General features: G+C 43.1%; 3 protein-coding genes across 17 annotated transcripts in view; 2 read left to right on the top strand and 1 right to left on the bottom strand.

Annotated features, from left to right (window-relative positions):
- Positions 1-9,280, top strand: part of dip2ba (disco-interacting protein 2 homolog Ba) — a 41,805-nt gene extending 32,525 nt beyond the window's left edge. For both annotated transcript variants that reach the window (XM_035644678.2, XM_035644677.2), the window contains 14 exons: positions 27-107; positions 245-368; positions 517-638; positions 1,173-1,284; positions 1,734-1,843; positions 2,709-2,839; positions 2,930-3,098; positions 3,566-3,736; positions 3,978-4,039; positions 4,174-4,231; positions 4,359-4,433; positions 4,673-4,847; positions 5,332-5,455; positions 5,579-9,280. In XM_035644678.2, coding sequence (XP_035500571.1) covers positions 27-107; positions 245-368; positions 517-638; positions 1,173-1,284; positions 1,734-1,843; positions 2,709-2,839; positions 2,930-3,098; positions 3,566-3,736; positions 3,978-4,039; positions 4,174-4,231; positions 4,359-4,433; positions 4,673-4,847; positions 5,332-5,455; positions 5,579-5,831 — 1,767 coding nt within the window. In that variant the 3' untranslated portion in view covers positions 5,832-9,280. The remainder of the gene's footprint in view (positions 1-26; positions 108-244; positions 369-516; positions 639-1,172; positions 1,285-1,733; positions 1,844-2,708; positions 2,840-2,929; positions 3,099-3,565; positions 3,737-3,977; positions 4,040-4,173; positions 4,232-4,358; positions 4,434-4,672; positions 4,848-5,331; positions 5,456-5,578) is intronic.
- Positions 9,281-10,267: 987 nt separating this feature from the next.
- The window catches only part of scn8aa (sodium channel, voltage gated, type VIII, alpha subunit a), a 46,805-nt gene continuing 40,065 nt past the window's right edge, over positions 10,268-17,007 (top strand). For 7 of the 10 annotated variants that reach the window (XM_047330812.1, XM_047330809.1, XM_047330811.1 and 4 more), the window contains exon 1: positions 15,060-15,269. The gene's annotated coding sequence lies outside the window, so the exon portion shown is untranslated. Of the gene's footprint in view, positions 10,536-15,059; positions 15,270-15,472; positions 15,804-17,007 lie in introns of those variants that run through there. The other 3 variants (XM_047330806.1, XM_047330808.1, XM_047330807.1) reach the window with 3 other exon arrangements.
- Positions 10,535-15,062, bottom strand: LOC118316655 (acrosin). Of its 5 annotated transcripts, none has more exons than XM_035644693.2 (5): positions 13,664-13,801; positions 13,464-13,511; positions 12,969-13,152; positions 12,314-12,591; positions 10,535-11,532 (listed from the first exon to the last, which is right to left on the bottom strand). In XM_035644693.2, the coding sequence occupies exons 3-5, from the start codon at positions 13,115-13,117 to the stop codon at positions 11,024-11,026; spliced, it is 936 nt and encodes a 311-aa protein (XP_035500586.1). In that variant the 5' UTR covers positions 13,118-13,152; positions 13,464-13,511; positions 13,664-13,801; the 3' UTR covers positions 10,535-11,023. The 5 variants fall into 5 exon arrangements, with proteins under 5 accessions (XP_035500586.1, XP_035500584.1, XP_035500587.1 ...); XM_035644691.2 differs by lacking the exon at positions 13,464-13,511 and having other exon boundaries at positions 10,535-11,290; positions 11,390-11,532; XM_035644694.2 differs by lacking the exons at positions 13,464-13,511; positions 13,664-13,801 and adding an exon at positions 14,925-15,062.

Raw genomic sequence — 17,007 nt, 5'->3', positions numbered from 1 at the left:
ACACATTCCTCTCTGTGCTTTTTCAGCATCAGTTCTTGTCTGAGGCTCTGCAATGGAGAGCCCAAACCGACCCAGACCACATCCTGTATGTGCTTCTCAATGCAAAGGTAGATTAAACAGACACACACATGCATTCACACACTGAACCACTCGATCAGACCCAATGCATCCAACAATCCATTTAGTAATCCATTTTGTTTGTTGTACAGTATGTTCATCTGAACTTCCTCTGTTTTCGCACTAGGGAGTGGCAGTGTGCACAGCAACTTGTGCTCAGCTCCACAAGAGAGCAGAAAAAATCCAAGCCACCTTAATGGAGAGAGGAGGCCTGAACACAGGAGACAACGTGGTGCTGCTTTATCCTCCAGGTAAACATACACATACACTCACCGCTCATCATTGTAGACGGACATTTTTTCTTATTTTTTCCATTCAAAATTCAGCAAAGAAGCACCTCTGTTTTATTTGCCTGTTATTTTAGTTCATGAGGTTCATGTCTATCTCTAACTTCCGCAGGTATCGACCTGATAGCTGCCTTCTATGGCTGTCTTTATGCTGGGGTCATCCCTGTGACAGTGAGGCCGCCTCACCCGCAGAACCTGGCTGCTACTCTCCCCACTGTCCGCATGATCATCGACGTGAGTACATCACCTGGACTGTGCCGAGGAAATCAAGTATTCGATGGTCTGCGTTTTCTGATGCAGTGTGTTAATAGAGGATTATAGAACGATAAGTGTGGGATTATTCAAGTACAACAAGTTGTACCGGGGCAACTTTTGTGTTTATGTCACCTTAGAAAAAAATCTATCTAAAACAAAAAATACATTTGGCAAGAGATGTTTCCAAACATTATAACAGAGCTTTAATGTCCCATACTTCAAAAGGAAAATGAACCTTGCCTTTACTTTCTGTGTACCACTTCAGTGAGCTGTTTTTATTATTGAAGTAACTGTAGCTTAATCCCAACCCAACTCGGTGAAGACCTTCTACTGTTGACCCCATAAGTGATTTCCATGGAGGAAATCAATAAAATGACATACCTTAGGGTCAATAAAGTATTACAATAATTAAAAAGATTTAATTTGACTAACGCTTCAAATGGAGGATTTTTAGCAGCGGTAACTGCTAAATTATAGTTAAAGAACTGTGTGTGTGTGTTTTCTGTGTCACAGGTGAGCAAAGCAGTCTGCATCCTCACCACTCAGCCTCTCATGAGGATCCTCAGGTCCAGGGAGGCTGCTGCCAGCGTCAACATCAAGACGTGGCCCACGATCATTGATACAGGTGATGAGATCTGTTCAAAATCAAAATAGCTTAGATACGGTGGGCATGATTAGAAACCGTTAAAACCAGATATTATTATATGCATTGCATTCAGTACTTTACTTCCTTCATGTCACATTCCTGGATGCACACAGAATGTGTTCCCCGTTTGGCCACAAGGTGTCCTGTTTGCTCTTTGCCCCACTCATTGGTCAACCCTCATGGGACTTAAAGCGACCCCTGTTCTAAGTATGTTCAGCAAACATTCAATAATTTTTTTTACATAACAGTGCATTTCCTGAAGGTTGCACTTGCACATAGTTAATAGAGCAGAGCAGTTTAAAAAAAAATCCTCTCACTCAACAGAAAAACTGAGCCATTATAAGCAAGTCATAACACTAACGTTTAGACAGTGAAAGCGCATCATATGTTTTAATAAACAACATGAATCTGCTTCCTTCTCCTCCCAGATGATCTCCCCAGAAAGCGGCCCCCACACATATATAAACCCCCCACAGCTGAGATGCTGGCCTACCTGGACTTCAGTGTGTCCACCACCGGCATGTTGACTGGAGTCAAGGTAAATGAATCTCACACATTCTGCTTATCATACGTAACGTAAGGTCTGGTCGCTTTCACATTCATCTGCTGAAAGGGAAAAGTTTCTCACATTAAAACTGATTTCGCGAGCATAATTTTGTGACACTATAACTATATTGGAAGATGAGCCTGCTTTAATATGCAATCTGCAACAGTGTGATGTAAAAATTTGGAGACTCGAGTTCACATGATAACAATAATAATAACTTGGATTCATATAGTTCCCTTCGAGGTACCCAAATGGCTCTTTAGAGTTAGGAAATCAACAACAACCAAATAAATAAAACAAGGATGTAGAATAATTGGGGGGAAAAAACTAAACCACGAAACTAGTGGTCAAAAGCCTTTGTGAACAGGTTTGAAGGAGTAACATACATTGCAAATTAATTTTTCGTGGACATTTTTCTTTCAAGTAGCAACATTTGTAATGAAGAATGTTAACATATTATGTTATGTATGAGTTTTTCTCACTGATTGAGAGTGTAGATACGTTTTTGTGTGTGTAAAAACCATATGAAAAGGATTTAAAAAAATATTTGACCATTAAAGTAAATACCAACATAGTTAAGATTTATGAAATTAATCTACATTGTTTAATACAAGTCATTGTAGCCAGAATAAGGGTCTGCAATACCGAAGGTGATGAAAAATGTTAGAAATGGAAATGTTGGAGTGTAGATAATTTATTATTATTTTAATTTAGCAGGTTAAATGGATGCAATAAAAAACACGATATTTATACTGCTAATAGATGTTAGATTCACGTGGCACAGGACATTAATAGTATCTGTATATAAGAGAATAGTGTTGTTTTTTTTAAAGAGTTTATATACATTTCTCGGCAGATGTCTCATGCTGCTGTCAGTACTCTGTGCCGCTCCATTAAGCTGCAGTGTGAGCTCTACTCCTCACGCCAAATAGCCATCTGTCTGGACCCATACTGTGGCCTGGGCTTCGTCCTATGGTGCCTCTCCAGGTAACACACACACAGATTGCATGTCACATTGAATGTAACCGTAGCCTTTGCCGAAGTGTTGCTCCAGCGAGGGTGTTTTTTTCGGTCCAGTGTTTACTCAGGTCACCAGTCCATCCTTATCCCTCCCCTGGAGCTGGAGAGCTCGCTGCCTCTGTGGCTGAGCACGCTCAGTCAGTACAAGATCAGAGACACCTTCTGCTCCTACTCTGTCATGGAGCTCTGCACCAAAGGCCTCGGCACCCAGACAGAGATACTGAAGGTTAGAATCTCACACACGCACATTATGGCACATGCTGTTTCCCTTTACTGCTCTGTAATTTCTGTGGTTGCACTAATTACGACACTGTGTTAAAATCAGTTTCTCACATGAATCCTATCTGCTGTGAAGGCGACAAATAAACACCCATCTTATCATTTTTTTAAATTACTGTTTATATGTGTGATATGATGTATGTCATGTGACAGATACATCACATACTTATTGAACAGCAGTGTTAACTGCATATGGAAGTTTAGATGTATCTGTAATTTAATCTGGTTCTTGTGGTTCTTTACATCTTAATATTTAGGGCTAGAGCACCGACGTGCAAAGGCCCTCTTGTTCATCTCATTCTGTCGACACCTTTTGATGAAAATGTCCGCCAATACTGACAGCTAATTGTGTCAAGCTCCAGTTACATGTAACTGGTAAAAGTGTGACTCACCATCAGTCGTGCATGTCTCCAGGCTCGGGGCTTGAATCTGTCGTGTGTGCGGAGTTGTGTGGTGATAGCAGAGGAGCGGCCTCGTCTGGTCCTCACACAGTCCTTCTCCAAGCTCTTCAAGGACCTTGGCCTGTCGCCACGCGCCGTCAGCACCGCTTTCGGCTCCAGGGTCAACTTGGCGATCTGCCTGCAGGTTGGTTTCATACAGAACACACTGCGTTGTCTCGTGGGTTCACATGATGCACCTTTTACTTTTCCTAATTTAGATCCTCGTTTTTTTCTCTTTTATTGTATTAATTGCAGTAGAGCTTTAATTTCGAATTTAGTTTACAAATAATATTTTTCAATTCCAACCTTTACTCTTACTAAAGACAGAAAAAGCTTCAGGTTCACTGCAGCTTTCCAGGTGTTCATTTCCCTCTCTGTGTCCTCAGGGCACTGCTGGACCAGACCCCTCCACCGTCTATGTTGACATGAAGTCTCTGCGTCACGACAGGTAAGACTCAGAGACCCCTTTTAACCAGCACAAAGGCAACTCCTGTCATCACATGAATTGAAATGATGCAAACAAACACGGTGCGTCGGTCGAATCAAACAGATTTAATACACAGGTCGCCTTTTGTGTCTCAGGGTGAGGCTGGTGGAGCGAGGAGCGCCACAGAGTATTCCACTTATGGAGTCCGGCACTGTGAGTATTGATTTTTGACCAGTAAAACTCATTTGTGCGTGGTCACACCGGCCACAGACCTAGAGTGTTATTAGAAGTGGTTGTATTATGCCTAAAGCTAAAGCCTCCTTTTATGTTCTCCTCTAAGATCCTTCCGGGAGTGAGGGTCATCATAGTCAACCCAGAGACCAGAGGCCCTCTGGGAGATTCACATCTTGGGGAGGTAAGAGGGCAGAAGGGATAATGGGATAATAATGTCTCATTGTTTTCTCTTTGTTCATTTTCACCTGAAGATTGCAGCATTTTGACTAGTTTCACTGGCATAGAGTTACGTGAGCACCGCTAGTTGAGTCCACATTTTACACTTTGTTTCCCCTCAATTAGCAGATTATTTAGGTAAAAAATACAGAAATCCTCCAGCCTTTCTGACTTTTTAAAATGTATTTATTTATTTATTTTTAGATCTGGGTGAACAGTCCTCATTGCGCCAGCGGCTACTACACCATCTATGGGGAGGAGAGCCTGCAGGCGGATCATTTCAACACCAGACTCAGCTTTGGGGAGCCCCAGACTCTGTGGGCCAGGACGGGCTACCTGGGCTTCATCAAGAGGACGGAGCTACTGGACGCAAGTGGAGGTGAGAGGACATTTGATCAACCTTCCCTTCCATTCAGTTTCAAAGAGGAATTTTCTGGTTTTCATAAATCTAGAAGTAATTATCAGTTTGTAAAAAATGAGCTGAGTTTGTGCAGCGCTTTTTTAATGACGACTCAAAGCACTTGACATTACAGTTCACATTCACCCATTCACACACACACACACACACTCACACACACACACACACACACACACACACACACAATATGGGGATGGGTGTATTGCCCAAGGACCCTTCCACATTTGGACGGGACCCACAAGGAATCAAACCACTGACCTTCAGCAGTTTTGCTCATTGATTTTCAACATTATTTACAGTGGCAAAATATAACCAGACATATTAAAGGCACAGATACTGAAGCATAAATGGTATGGTAAATCTGAAAAAGTAGACAAATGTATATATATTGTCATATCACCCACTACTGTAAATAATCTAATATTTTTGTCCTTTTCTGATACAGATCGTCATGATGCCTTGTTTGTGGTGGGCTCTCTCGATGAAACGTTGGAGTTGAGGGGGTTGCGTTATCACCCCATCGACATTGAGACGTCCGTGTCCCGAGCCCACCGCAGCATCGCAGAGAGGTGAGGCTCAACCTGCTTGTTAAAGGTGTCCTCACACATTGTTAGATTTACTGAAAAAGACTAGTACAGTAATAGAGAAACTTTAACCGAATTGGGTCTGTGCTCTCTACACTCGCTCCTCAGTGCTGTGTTTACGTGGACCAACCTGCTGGTGGTGGTGGCGGAGCTGAGCGGCTCTGAGCAGGAGGCCTTGGACCTGGTGCCCCTTGTCACAAACGTGGTGCTGGAGGAGCACCACCTCATCGTCGGGGTGGTGGTCATCGTGGACCCCGGGGTGATCCCCATCAACTCCAGAGGAGAGAAGCAGAGGATGCACCTGCGGGACTCCTTCCTGGCAGACCAACTGGACCCCATCTATGTGGCCTACAACATGTGAACACCGTTCACCAACCGATGCAGAAAACTGAGCCAGGCTCTTGAGGACAGACATGAGGGAGAACGAATTGGGGTGCGTTCAGTAGCAACGCCAGATGTTAAACGTCGAGTGCACGTTCAAAAGACCAAACAATGTGGGAATGAGAGAACAGTACCAGCACTGTAATGAGATCGTGCTTCCCTCTCAGAAACTGTTCCTACTTTGCTTCCAGTTGCTCGTTCGCTGCAGTCCAGGTTCATTGATATTTTTTTCTCCTGCGAAAAGTAGACGCATCTGTCAACTGCAGGAAATTTGATCTTCAACCCACTTCTCCCTCATTGCTCAAATTTTTTACAAGACATTTTTAATCACTTAATTTCATCAAAGTAAGTAATTCGACCCTCCTTCCATTCCTTGGTTTATAGTCCTGAAGCATTCGTCCCTGTGTGTTTATTTTGTTTTACTTTTAAAGCCCCCTCCATTCTTGAAGGCAGGATGATGCACTGGAACTGCTGAGAGGAGCTGGAACTTCCCCCCCTTGCACTTTTAAGTCCTCGCACCTCTGTTTCCACTTCCTGTCTCACCTGCCTCAAGAGGAGCCCCCCCCCCCCCCCCCCCGTGTCTGCTGCTGTTACAAGCGCAAATCCACATCAGTATTAACCAGCCCATGAGGCGATCCTGACATATTGCCGACCTCCCACCTGGTGCACTGTGGCTTTTCACCTCCCATCACACACTGCATTCGTCAGCAGACATGTTGTCGGCATTCACTCAGAAATGTCCTAAAAAATACACTTGAATCATTTGTTGGTGTGGGAAAAGAGAGACACTTCATAAATGTACAAACCAGGATAGTCAAGATTCAACTGATTCTTCATTTTCAGTGTACGTAGGAGTCAGTCCATTTGATAGTTCTTATGACTGATCGTTTTAATACATAGAAGAAAAAAGGAAATTGCAAAAGAAGAGTCACATAGCATAGCTGGTGTTTAGTTGCGCATGCAAAAAAAAATAGAAGGCCCAGGATTCACAGCAGTAGATTGGATGGTTTAGTGCTGAATATTTAGACACAGCTTAGCCCCATTCTGTGGCTGTCACTCAGCATCTGTTTGTCCGAAAAAATAAATGCTACACCTTGAAGATATATATTTTTTTAACCCTTTTGCTGTTCAGAAGGTATTTCCCCGCCCTTCAAAGACTCTTCGCCCTTTATTCCACAGTGAAAAACATTGTAAACCCTTTTCCAAAGCCACAGTTGGATTGGGAAATACAGTTGCAACACATCTATCAAGATTCAGGAAATATCTTCAGAACTGTGGAAAATGTTAACAAATGACCTTTAAAATATATATATATATATATATATATATATATATACGTTTATTTCTTTGGGAAATTCAGGTGCTTAGCTCTGAGACTAATGTAATATGAAAACATGAGGTCAGGACTGTCAGATCGATCTCGACAGTTCATTCTTTATTACTAAGTGAACAAAGCCAACTCACACCAGTTCACCCAAAAGAAAAAAATGATTTAAAAGCTAAACTCAAGGTCAACTTACTTGCATTTTCCAGGGCTTTGGACCGTATCACCATATCATTCCCAGTTATTTAAATGTCCTAAAACTGCTCAGAATGATGGTAGTTATGAAAAATATCCCCAACTCAATGACAACTGATGATGAAGTCTGTGTAGTTTCCCATGATTTCAACGCAAAGAACATGTTTCATTTAATGTCATCGCCACGGTCGATAAGTCAAACGTGGATCATCAAAAGGCAGGTCAGTGCCTTTTTTACTGCACCATTGTGACATTAACGATATAGACAGATGAATTTCTAAAGATAATAGATATCAAGAACGAGGACGTACCTCTGCCTTACTAAACCTGTGGAACTTCAGTACTTTTTATATTAAATCTCTTATTTCAGGCTATCATATTAGTTCACACACTCACATGGAGGTGCGCGAGGGGGTGTCTTGTTCTTTTTTTAAGTCTGGGTCATGCCTTTCTCATTTCACCATGTAAACCAATTCTTTCTGAATGTCTGTAACACTGAGAAAAAAAAAGTTAAATTAAGAATGAACAGCAATCAGTTAGCAAACTCGTGATTTAAAATGGCAGAATGCTCCTTTAAAAAAAGGGAGGCAATCAATGAGGGTAAGGATGTTGTGTGTATACTGTATCTTAGAGGTCAAATACTGTATTACTGATGTTAATGTGTACATGGAAATGAACTTTGTCGATTTGAACAAAAACTTGACTGATCTTTCTTACTTGACTGCATTGTTAATTTAATGTCATCACATTACAAAGGAGACGGAAAAAAAGGTTTCAGATCATTTTGGCAAAACAATGTGCACTTTCCCAATATCATTTTGTGTGTTCTTATGTTTCTGTGTGTGTGTGTACAAGAGGGAGAGTGTGTGTGTCCAGTTTAACAGTGACATTTAGCTTTTCTGGTGCAACAAGGTTTTGTCTTTTGTAAGAAAATGATGCCAGAATATTAAACAATTTTTAAATTTAATTCTTTTTTTATGTCGCCTCCACTGTATTTTTAGTTATTTTCTTCCAAAATTGGAATTTTAATATATTTTGTAGGGGTTTCATCAATAGTTTCATGATGTCATCTTTCTTTAAAACTGCACAACTTCTGCAAACGGCTGGTTTGGTTTAGAAGCCGCTTGAAACCGTAGAGCACATCGATAAACCACTTTTCATTCAGTGACCGACAGTGACATGTGTGCGAACCAGTATCTGGGACAAGTTCTACTCATGAATAACAAACTGAAGCTTCCGAGCTACTGTGTGATAATTGCTTTGTTGCTTCTGTTTCACTCCGACAAGTTTTAATAAAGTTTTATAATTTAATTTTGCCCTTCAAGCCTTTTCAATAGACATTGGTGCTATTCAATAAGGGAAAGTTTGACTGGCTTTTGTCCTCCATTGTCATGGCAAACAAGGTTTCCTCCTGGCTGCCCTTTTGTGTGAAAAGAAGTCATTATTTTTTCATGCCAACATCTTTTTTTTTTTCACTCAGTGCAAATTTTTTTATCACCTGCAGTTTTCATCAGCTCTGGTGTCTGATGAAAAGTCTTTCAACAGGCAACTCCACGAGGACAATGCAAGTCAACGTTTTCTTTCCATTTTGAAATATTTCCTTTTTCCAGTTGTCATGTTGTGAGTGCCATGACATTTCAAACCTCCAAAGTTATTCTAAGCACAAAATGCAAATGTACATGTGAGGTAATGAAATTAGGATCTTTCACACAAAAGCCACAAACTCAAGGGCCCACAATGTATACCTCAACGACTGTCTGTTCACTATGCATCGTCGAGCTGCAGCAAACTGAACTGGTTCACTTCTGAACTGGTCAATGGTGCGATAACATGTAACATGTCTTACTTGACAAAAACACTGTCACGCTGTCATTGGATGTGTTTCATGTCAATAAAAATTATGCTTTGTCGAGAGTTTCCACTGCTTTTTTTTCTTTCTCGTCTCTGGAAGCTTCAGGAATCGGCTGCTGCGGTCCTCCCCCTTCTTTCCTCCAGGTGTCGGTCTGTTTACTTTACCTGACAATAATAAAAATGTGCTGCTTCATGATGAGTCTCAGCTGACAGGTTGACAGGTTCTTCACTAAGTATTAAAGGAGCATAGTAGTGATTTTGTGTGTTGTGCATTTATCCAATATATAACAACTTTACGACATCCATTAATTTCTCTTGATTTCTGTATGATAAGTAAATCTATTGACAGCACCTCTAATGTATCAAAGTTACACCATCGTCATTTGCAGTTATAGTTATACATTTATTAACGCAGCCTTAATATTCACTGTGATGACCGATTCACTGGATTAGTGATGAAAATACATTTAAATATATACAGCACACATTTGAAAAAGGTTTTGCAAAAAGTATGAAGTGAAGGGATTAAAACACTAGTATGATGCACTGACAATATGATACCATTTAGTTTTTCTAAATAGTACGTTTTGTGTAAAATTGTGAAAAATCTGTGGTTTTCTTCCTTATTGGTAACAATAATATTCGTATTTTTCTAATGAGCCACCGACTGTGCAGTTGCAAATGGTGATGGATGGATGACAGCATTGACTGATGATTACATTACATTAATTTAGCAGACGGACGCTTTTGTCCAAATCGACTTATAATAAGCACTCAACCATTAACATATTACCCAAAAGTGCCAGAACCGATTGAGTACATAAACATTTATCAAATAGCAGTGGTGGACAGTAACGAAGTACATTTACTTAAGTACTGTACTTAAGTACAGTTATTTTATTTTTTTTAACTTTTTGAAAGTCAAATATTGTGCTATTGACTCTCTTGAGTCCCTCGTTACGTTTGCGTTTTTTCTGGATCGTCTCAGTGACGTTGCCGTATCTCTACCTCGCGCATGCGCTCCTCAGACTGGGCGGCTGGTCGGTCGAGACCGCAGGTAGCTAGCTAATCAGACGACGTCATCAGCAGGTGGTTGCAGGTTTAGTTCGCTATGCGAACACATTAGTCATGTAATGGCGGCAGCAGCAGCAGGAGACGACGCTTCCCCGTCAAACCGTCCATGTCTTGGTTCTTTGTTTGAAACGTCTCAGGCGAGGGAAGATTCTCCCCGTTTCAAACGTTTGCTGTGTTTGCCGCGCTCCGACCACGTCACGGCCTACGAGGACTCGCCGTCCAACCTGAGAGCACGTGGAGGTACGTACAGGAAGTACAGTGCACAATGCGTTGAGATGAAGAAAGTACTCTGAATACTCAGTGGTTTTTTTAAAGCAAGTACTGTACTTTAACTCAAGTTATAATTTGACGCCGCAACTTTCACTTTTATTGGAGTAACATTTGACCAGTATATTATCTATACTTGTACTCAAGTAACGGAGTTGTGGATGTCCACCACTGTCAAATAGGCAAGAACAGCTTCAAATGCTCATTTAGATTATTATTTTAAAACATATATTAAAAATTGAGGGAGTAAGGTGCAGTGTGAACAGGTGAGTTCTCAGTCTGCTGTCCTGATGTCAACAGGGAGCTCCTTCCACCATTGAGGAACCAGGAAGGATAACAGACGGGTGGTGATGATTTTAAAAATAAAACACACCAAAATAGATTCTGTATTAAATATCACAATGAGTTAATGGAGTTTTCATGCACACGATGCACGTGAAGATAAACCTTTCCACACGGTCTCAGTGATTTGTTCCACAGTCAGTCAGAATGTTCCACAGCAGCATCAGAGACGAGCCGAGCAGAGCTGAGATCGGCCTCGTGTTCAGTCTGGGAGCGGCAGCAGCAGCAACTTGTCCTGTCTTCAGCCAGTCTGAAAACCTGCTGGTCCGGGTGTACACCCCCGGCCTACGACGAATACCGCACTTTTCCCCGAAGCTCGTCACTCCGACCACGTAAAACCTCTCCTCGTCCTCGCTGTAGCACTGCAGAGGGCCTCCGCTGTCCCCCTGGAGCAGACGGGAGCGGCGGCCATGTTGAATTGCAATGTAACCTGCAGCCTGTGCCGACTTTATAACGCGTGATATTAATGTAGACGGAATCAGCACCTGACAAGAATCAGCCTCCCCGCTCTCCAGGCCGGCACAGAGCATGTTGTCGGTGATGAGGCCTCGGTACCAGGTGGTCTGGTTACATGTTCTCCTGTCGATGAGCTTCACCTCGGCTTCCTGCAGTCTGTTCGACCCACTGCCTGCAGGGTGCAGCACACCAAGACTATGAATGGCTTTAAATTTGTCATAAATAACTAGAAAAGGGCAATTACTGAAGATATTGTGGTGTGAATGCTGGCTGCTGAAAGGCTGAGACTATCACTTTATGATGTTAAAACTGACTGTACAGTGTGATGGCGAGAGAAAAACAACACTATCCACACTTATGTTGGTCCCCTATGAGACTTGCTTTCACCACGTTGTTCTGTCGTCCATCGGGACGTGTTTTTTGCTGAAAAATGACTAATCGATTTACGGCACAAAGGAACTGTCACCCTTTGCTATCCACAGTGATGGAAATGGCAGTGGGTGGAACAAAAACAAAACCTTAACCTTGCAAGAGAAAAAGTGGAGGGTGATAGAAAAAAAGATGTAACAAAAGTGAACCTCAGACAGAAACTCGCCCCGGGACTTGAGAGGCTTCAGAAGGACATGCTGTTTTCAAGGTTATTTGTTCAAATTTGGATTCTTTTTTTTTACAGTTGTTTTCTACTTTGGACTGTTGCCAGGCTGCTGGCGTCGAGTTAGTCATGCTGCTAAAGCTGCCGCTAGTTAATGCTGAGCCATACTACGTACATACTTCAACTTCTTCTCCTCCGTTATCTTTAAAGTGGCGTTGATGTCTTTACGACAATGAAGATGCCCGTAATGCCACCTGGAACCGATAGGGGCACAAAAGTTGTCTGTTGCCACTCTGAAATTTAACGTGTCATATGTCATTCCTTTTTATAATGATCCTGCAGAATCTATTTGTTTTTATACCTATGTAAGACGTCCTCCCCCATCCCGAGATGAAACAGTGACTGAAGTCAAGGGCCAACTCGTGGGTCAGATTATGAGGAACCCAGGCGGGTTGGACATGGTCGCTGAAGTGGAAGGGAGAGCTGAGCAGCACCAGTGCCACGTCGTTGTTGTGCCTGACGTTGTTGTAGCGCTCGTGCAGTTTGACTTTGAGGATGGAGCGGATCTGGGCATGAACTCCTGGAGCGGACAATACATCGATCCCTGCCACCACATGGATATGGACTCTTTTGATCCCTCTGCACACGAAAACACAAGAACCAGGATGAAATTAAGTATACTATTGATCAAAACAAGGAGCAGGGAGCATCCTGTGGCACCCGTAGCTGGAAACAGGCCAAATCCCATTTTTGTTTGAAAAGGCAACAGTTGATAGAATATTGTACCGTATGGTGTCGCCTCTATGAGGAAGTATAGCCTTTTGTCTTGATGGAAGTTTTGAGTGTTGGGTTGCCCCTATTTTTTTATTGCTGGACAATGCAATGTCTCAGCTTTGCATCGGTTTTCTTTTACATGTCATTAATTCACTTCCGAATCAAAGTTTTTCATAATTTTGTTTAATCTACCTCCTGTATGCAAACACAGACTGAGGTACATGTGACTGGGTAACACTCACGGGTTGCTTATGAAGCAGTGTGTGGCAGAGAGCACCCAGACGTGGTTTAGAATGGTCCCGCTACAGAAGTGTGTTGACATGCTCTGGATGCTCACCTGCCAAGGCCACGCGCCCTTCGCAGCCACCCGGCCCCCGAATATCTGAGACATAACCTGGGGTTCAGCAACCGGCTGCTGCCCAAAGCCTAGAAAAACAAAACAAAAAACATATATACATAAGTGTAATCAAATTTCAACCGTTACGTGTCACTTTCAATATTAGTGATTTAGCAGCAGTGGAAGAAATATTCAGAATCAGATCCCTCACTTAACTTGAAGCAAAAATATATATCATACTATCATAAAAATACTCCACTACAAGTAACATTCAAAAGGACAAAAGTAATATCAGCAAATATTGAAGTAAAGTATCAAGTATTCATTATGTAGAACCACTTTCAGAGTGCTCCATCATAGTTAATAAATTGTACTATTGTATTATCCGTAAACGTTTTACTTGTCAATGTGCAGCCAGTTTGTCATGTTTTTGATGTAAAATCTTGATCTGAAAAGCAAACAGGAACAGTGGAGTAAAGTACAGCTACGTTGGAGATTCACTGAGTAACCTACAAGTTGGATGAGCCTGATATAGTCAATGTGATTTACTCTCAGACTAAAAACGCCTCCCCCCCATCCCCTGCACCGGTTTATGCTCACTGTCCTGTGGTGAAATCAGTACACTCAAACACAGAGCGCACACAACGTGCAGCCACTTCAACTCCATTTTGTCAGTTGGGGCTTGTCAGGGGAGGCAAAGGGATGCAGAAATTTGAGGGGATCAGAATAAGGATTGTGTGTTTTGACTGAATAAATGTAGAGCAATTTCATTCAGGTTATTATGTCGTGGCTGACGTTACCATGTGAGATCAACTCAGACATCAGAGGCATGGATCTGTTACGATCAAAGGAGGCTTGAAACGGCTTTGCCTCCCTCGGTGGAAAAAAGTAACCAATCAGAATTAAGTTCATTGCTGTTGTCAGGTATCTGAGGTCTGTACATCTAAAACAGTAATGAAAAAAAAAAAAAAGTTGAAGGGATGGAGGATAGCCGAGTCTGACTTTTTGACCATTCAGAGCCGATGATAGCTACACTGTCATCATAATCATCCACCCCCCCACATGTCTTCATCTTCATACTGCCTTTTCTATCGACTGTCTGACTGACGGAGGCAGCAGGGAATGATTGAAACAGTATTAGCTTGCCATCCCATTAATATAAGATTGCGTTTTTGTATGATTGCCATTGACATAACATAACATGTATATAATAAAACCAGTAAAAAATAATAAGAAAACAAGACCCCTCAAATATCAGATTTTTCAGCATTTTGTTCAAAACGCTGATATCTTTTTTGGACCAAAAGAAACTTACACGTCCTTTCTGCCAACTCATGATGTCATTTGCACATTCTGCTCTTGTGTCACTACAAAAATGAAGTGCATTTTTTTATTTTTCAAATCATTTTGATTCAGTTGAATTGAATGAATACAGTTACATTATTCTATGTAACAACAACAGGACGGGGGAGGTAATCAGATTACATGGGGACATTTTCATATTTATTTGTTCTATTAAGAGCAGTGTGGAAGGGGGCAGCAGTTTGATGCAAAGGCTGTAAATTAAGATAGGTTTCATCACAGCATGAGGAAAAAGTCCATATTTAAAAACAAATATGCTCAAAATCTAACCCCAAATATGCTAAATGACAATCAATAGAAAGAAACCTCATCATTTCCATATAGTCAGTATGTTTTAAACGCATGTAAAAAGAAAAAGAAAAGAAAAGAGAAGCATTTGTTTAAATATTGTCATGTAGAAATATGTGTATATGTATTTAACATGTTTCCTGTATGTCAGACGTGCGTGGAAAACGTCTCTTGACTTGACAGCCAGTCAACTCCTGCAGCGCCAGCTCACCTCGCTGAGCCAATGCTGTTCGTCAGAAATAACCACGAGCATGTTTTCTGCGCACAGTTGTCATCCCTGAGCCCGGGCGACGCCGTTCTTCTCCCTCTCCTCCTCCTCCTCCTCCCCCCTGTGAACCACGCTTGGTTTAGAGGCTGCAGGCCTTAATGACCTTTAGGGTTTCTTGCCAAGCGCACTCGCCGACACTCCCTCACGTTCTGCTGAGAGTCATCACTTATGCAGGGAACCTGCTCGCTCTGAGCGGCAACAATATGGCGACAGGCGCAGTTTCTCGCCAATCGTTTCCACATCTGCAGCCCTGCAGCGGCTCCCCGGCTCCATTGTAACGCTTGCGAAGTGAGTATCCTTCATTTCTCACCGTTGAGGGAGAGGGCTGCGTGTGGTGCTGCGCCAGGGTCGCGTCTCTCCCCGTCGGAATCCTTGCGTAAATGTCGCAGAGCTGCTCGCCACACCGCTGTCTTTTTTTGGGGGGGGGGGGTCGGGATGGAAGAGGGTGTCACGGCATTTGCTGAGCATCCATCGACTGGACGTACAGCATTGGTAGGGGGGGACTACACATTTTTCAGTCATTTCATATCGACGGCAAGGGATTTCCAATCGGATTAACAGTTTCGTCGAGCATCCGAGGCGTTAATTAGAGGAGGGAAGGTGCGTCGTAGGTCAGGCTCCAGGTAGCGCTCCGCCTGACCGCTGCAGCTCCAAAACCTTCTTGTTTGGTATTTCGTCTCTATATGTGGCTTTTGGAACCCCCCGATGACCGGATGATGCACTTTATTCAACACAAGGCTTCGGACATGGGGCTGGTGACGCTATGTGAGTAGCCTGATCCGCCCTCCACCGTCAATAGCCGAGAGATGCTCGTTCCTCCAGGTGAATTTTCCGTGTGGCAGCACCGTGGTTGTTCTCCGTCGTCGTGTTCGTCCCGTGTTGGACACCGTGTTTAGCTTCATCGCGATCGAGGCTATGTTGTGTACAGACAGAGTCCTTATTGATCTGGCGGTCGACGTGGCTTCGCGGGTGTGGTGCGGATCCTTCGAGGCGACGCGCAAAAACGCACGGCACATCCCAGAAAACATGTCAAAAAAGATTAGCTGGATAACAATGGAGGCACATTGCACTGGTTTATTGTGAAACATCGACATTATTCGTTGCCACTCTGACTTACACACGGTTGCGTTTACCACAGCGTGGCTCTTTCTTTTTTTAAACATACAAACCTCCCACTGCAGCCATATTGCTGTGGCCAAATTGGATGTAGCGGGCCGCGTCTGTGCGCAGTGACGCCTCCTGCTCCTCGTCTGTGGCCGAGCAGGACTTTTCTATTCAATGAAAATATATTAGAAAACCATCTCTACAATGGCGTCTGCAGGCCTCCCCCTTCTTAAATGAACATCTTGGTCAACGCCACCTCCATCTCTGCGTCTCCGAGAATGGGGGAATGACCGAGAAGGTGCCAGAAGGTGCTGGTCTTCTTCTCTGTGGGGAAAAAAAACCCCGACTGCATTGCCAAGCGTGGATGTTGGCAATGTGCGGCCCCCACGACTCCGAGACACAACAAGGCGTTTGTTGTCACCGTGACTTAATAACATGGAAGGGAATTGAAGGAGACCGCGGAGGCCCTGCAGGCGTCGGGGGGAGAGGAGCCTGCTGCAGAGCGGGTGGCTTCTACAGACTCTCTGAAGCCTGCATGTATTCAATGGGGCGTGTGTGTGTGTGTGCGCGTGTTTGTGCATGTGTTTGCGTGCGCGCTCGTGTGGCGTTGAAGCGGACAGCAGAAGGCTCAGTGACAGCGAGGTTCCGGGGTCCATTTTAAATCAGATGTCTTGGTTTCACAGACTGCATGTTACACACACACACACACACACACCAGGACAGATCGAGTGGAGTCTTCTCCCTCCCTGTGTGGTATCAGCTTCACATGTGCAGCATGTTTAATTTGATTGTGTTATGCAAGAGGAGAGCAGGGAAGTTAGGAGGCCTTGTGATTCAGATGTGACTGAATCCACCTTTCTATACCGCTGAAGACTGGAAAACAGGGGGTTAGAAGTAGGGCTGATACAATCGAGGGGATCTA

This window comes from Scophthalmus maximus, chromosome 3 (assembly GCF_022379125.1).
Source record: "Scophthalmus maximus strain ysfricsl-2021 chromosome 3, ASM2237912v1, whole genome shotgun sequence".
Lineage (NCBI taxonomy): Eukaryota > Metazoa > Chordata > Actinopteri > Pleuronectiformes > Scophthalmidae > Scophthalmus > Scophthalmus maximus.
This window is presented reverse-complemented; position numbering and strand designations above follow the sequence as displayed.

Excerpts from the sequence above, each read along its gene's own strand:
- LOC118316655 (XM_035644689.2), bottom strand. The coding sequence starts at position 13,730 with ATGGAGTTGAAGTGGCTGCACGTTGTGTGCGCTCTGTGTTTGAGTGTA. Across the intron at positions 13,153-13,663 it reads ACTGATTTCACCACAGGACA|GCTTTGGGCAGCAGCCGGTT; the intron begins GTGAGCATAAAC and ends TTGTTTTTCTAG. Across the intron at positions 12,592-12,968 it reads CACTGCTTCATAAGCAACCC|AGGGATCAAAAGAGTCCATA; the intron begins GTGAGTGTTACC and ends TTTCGTGTGCAG.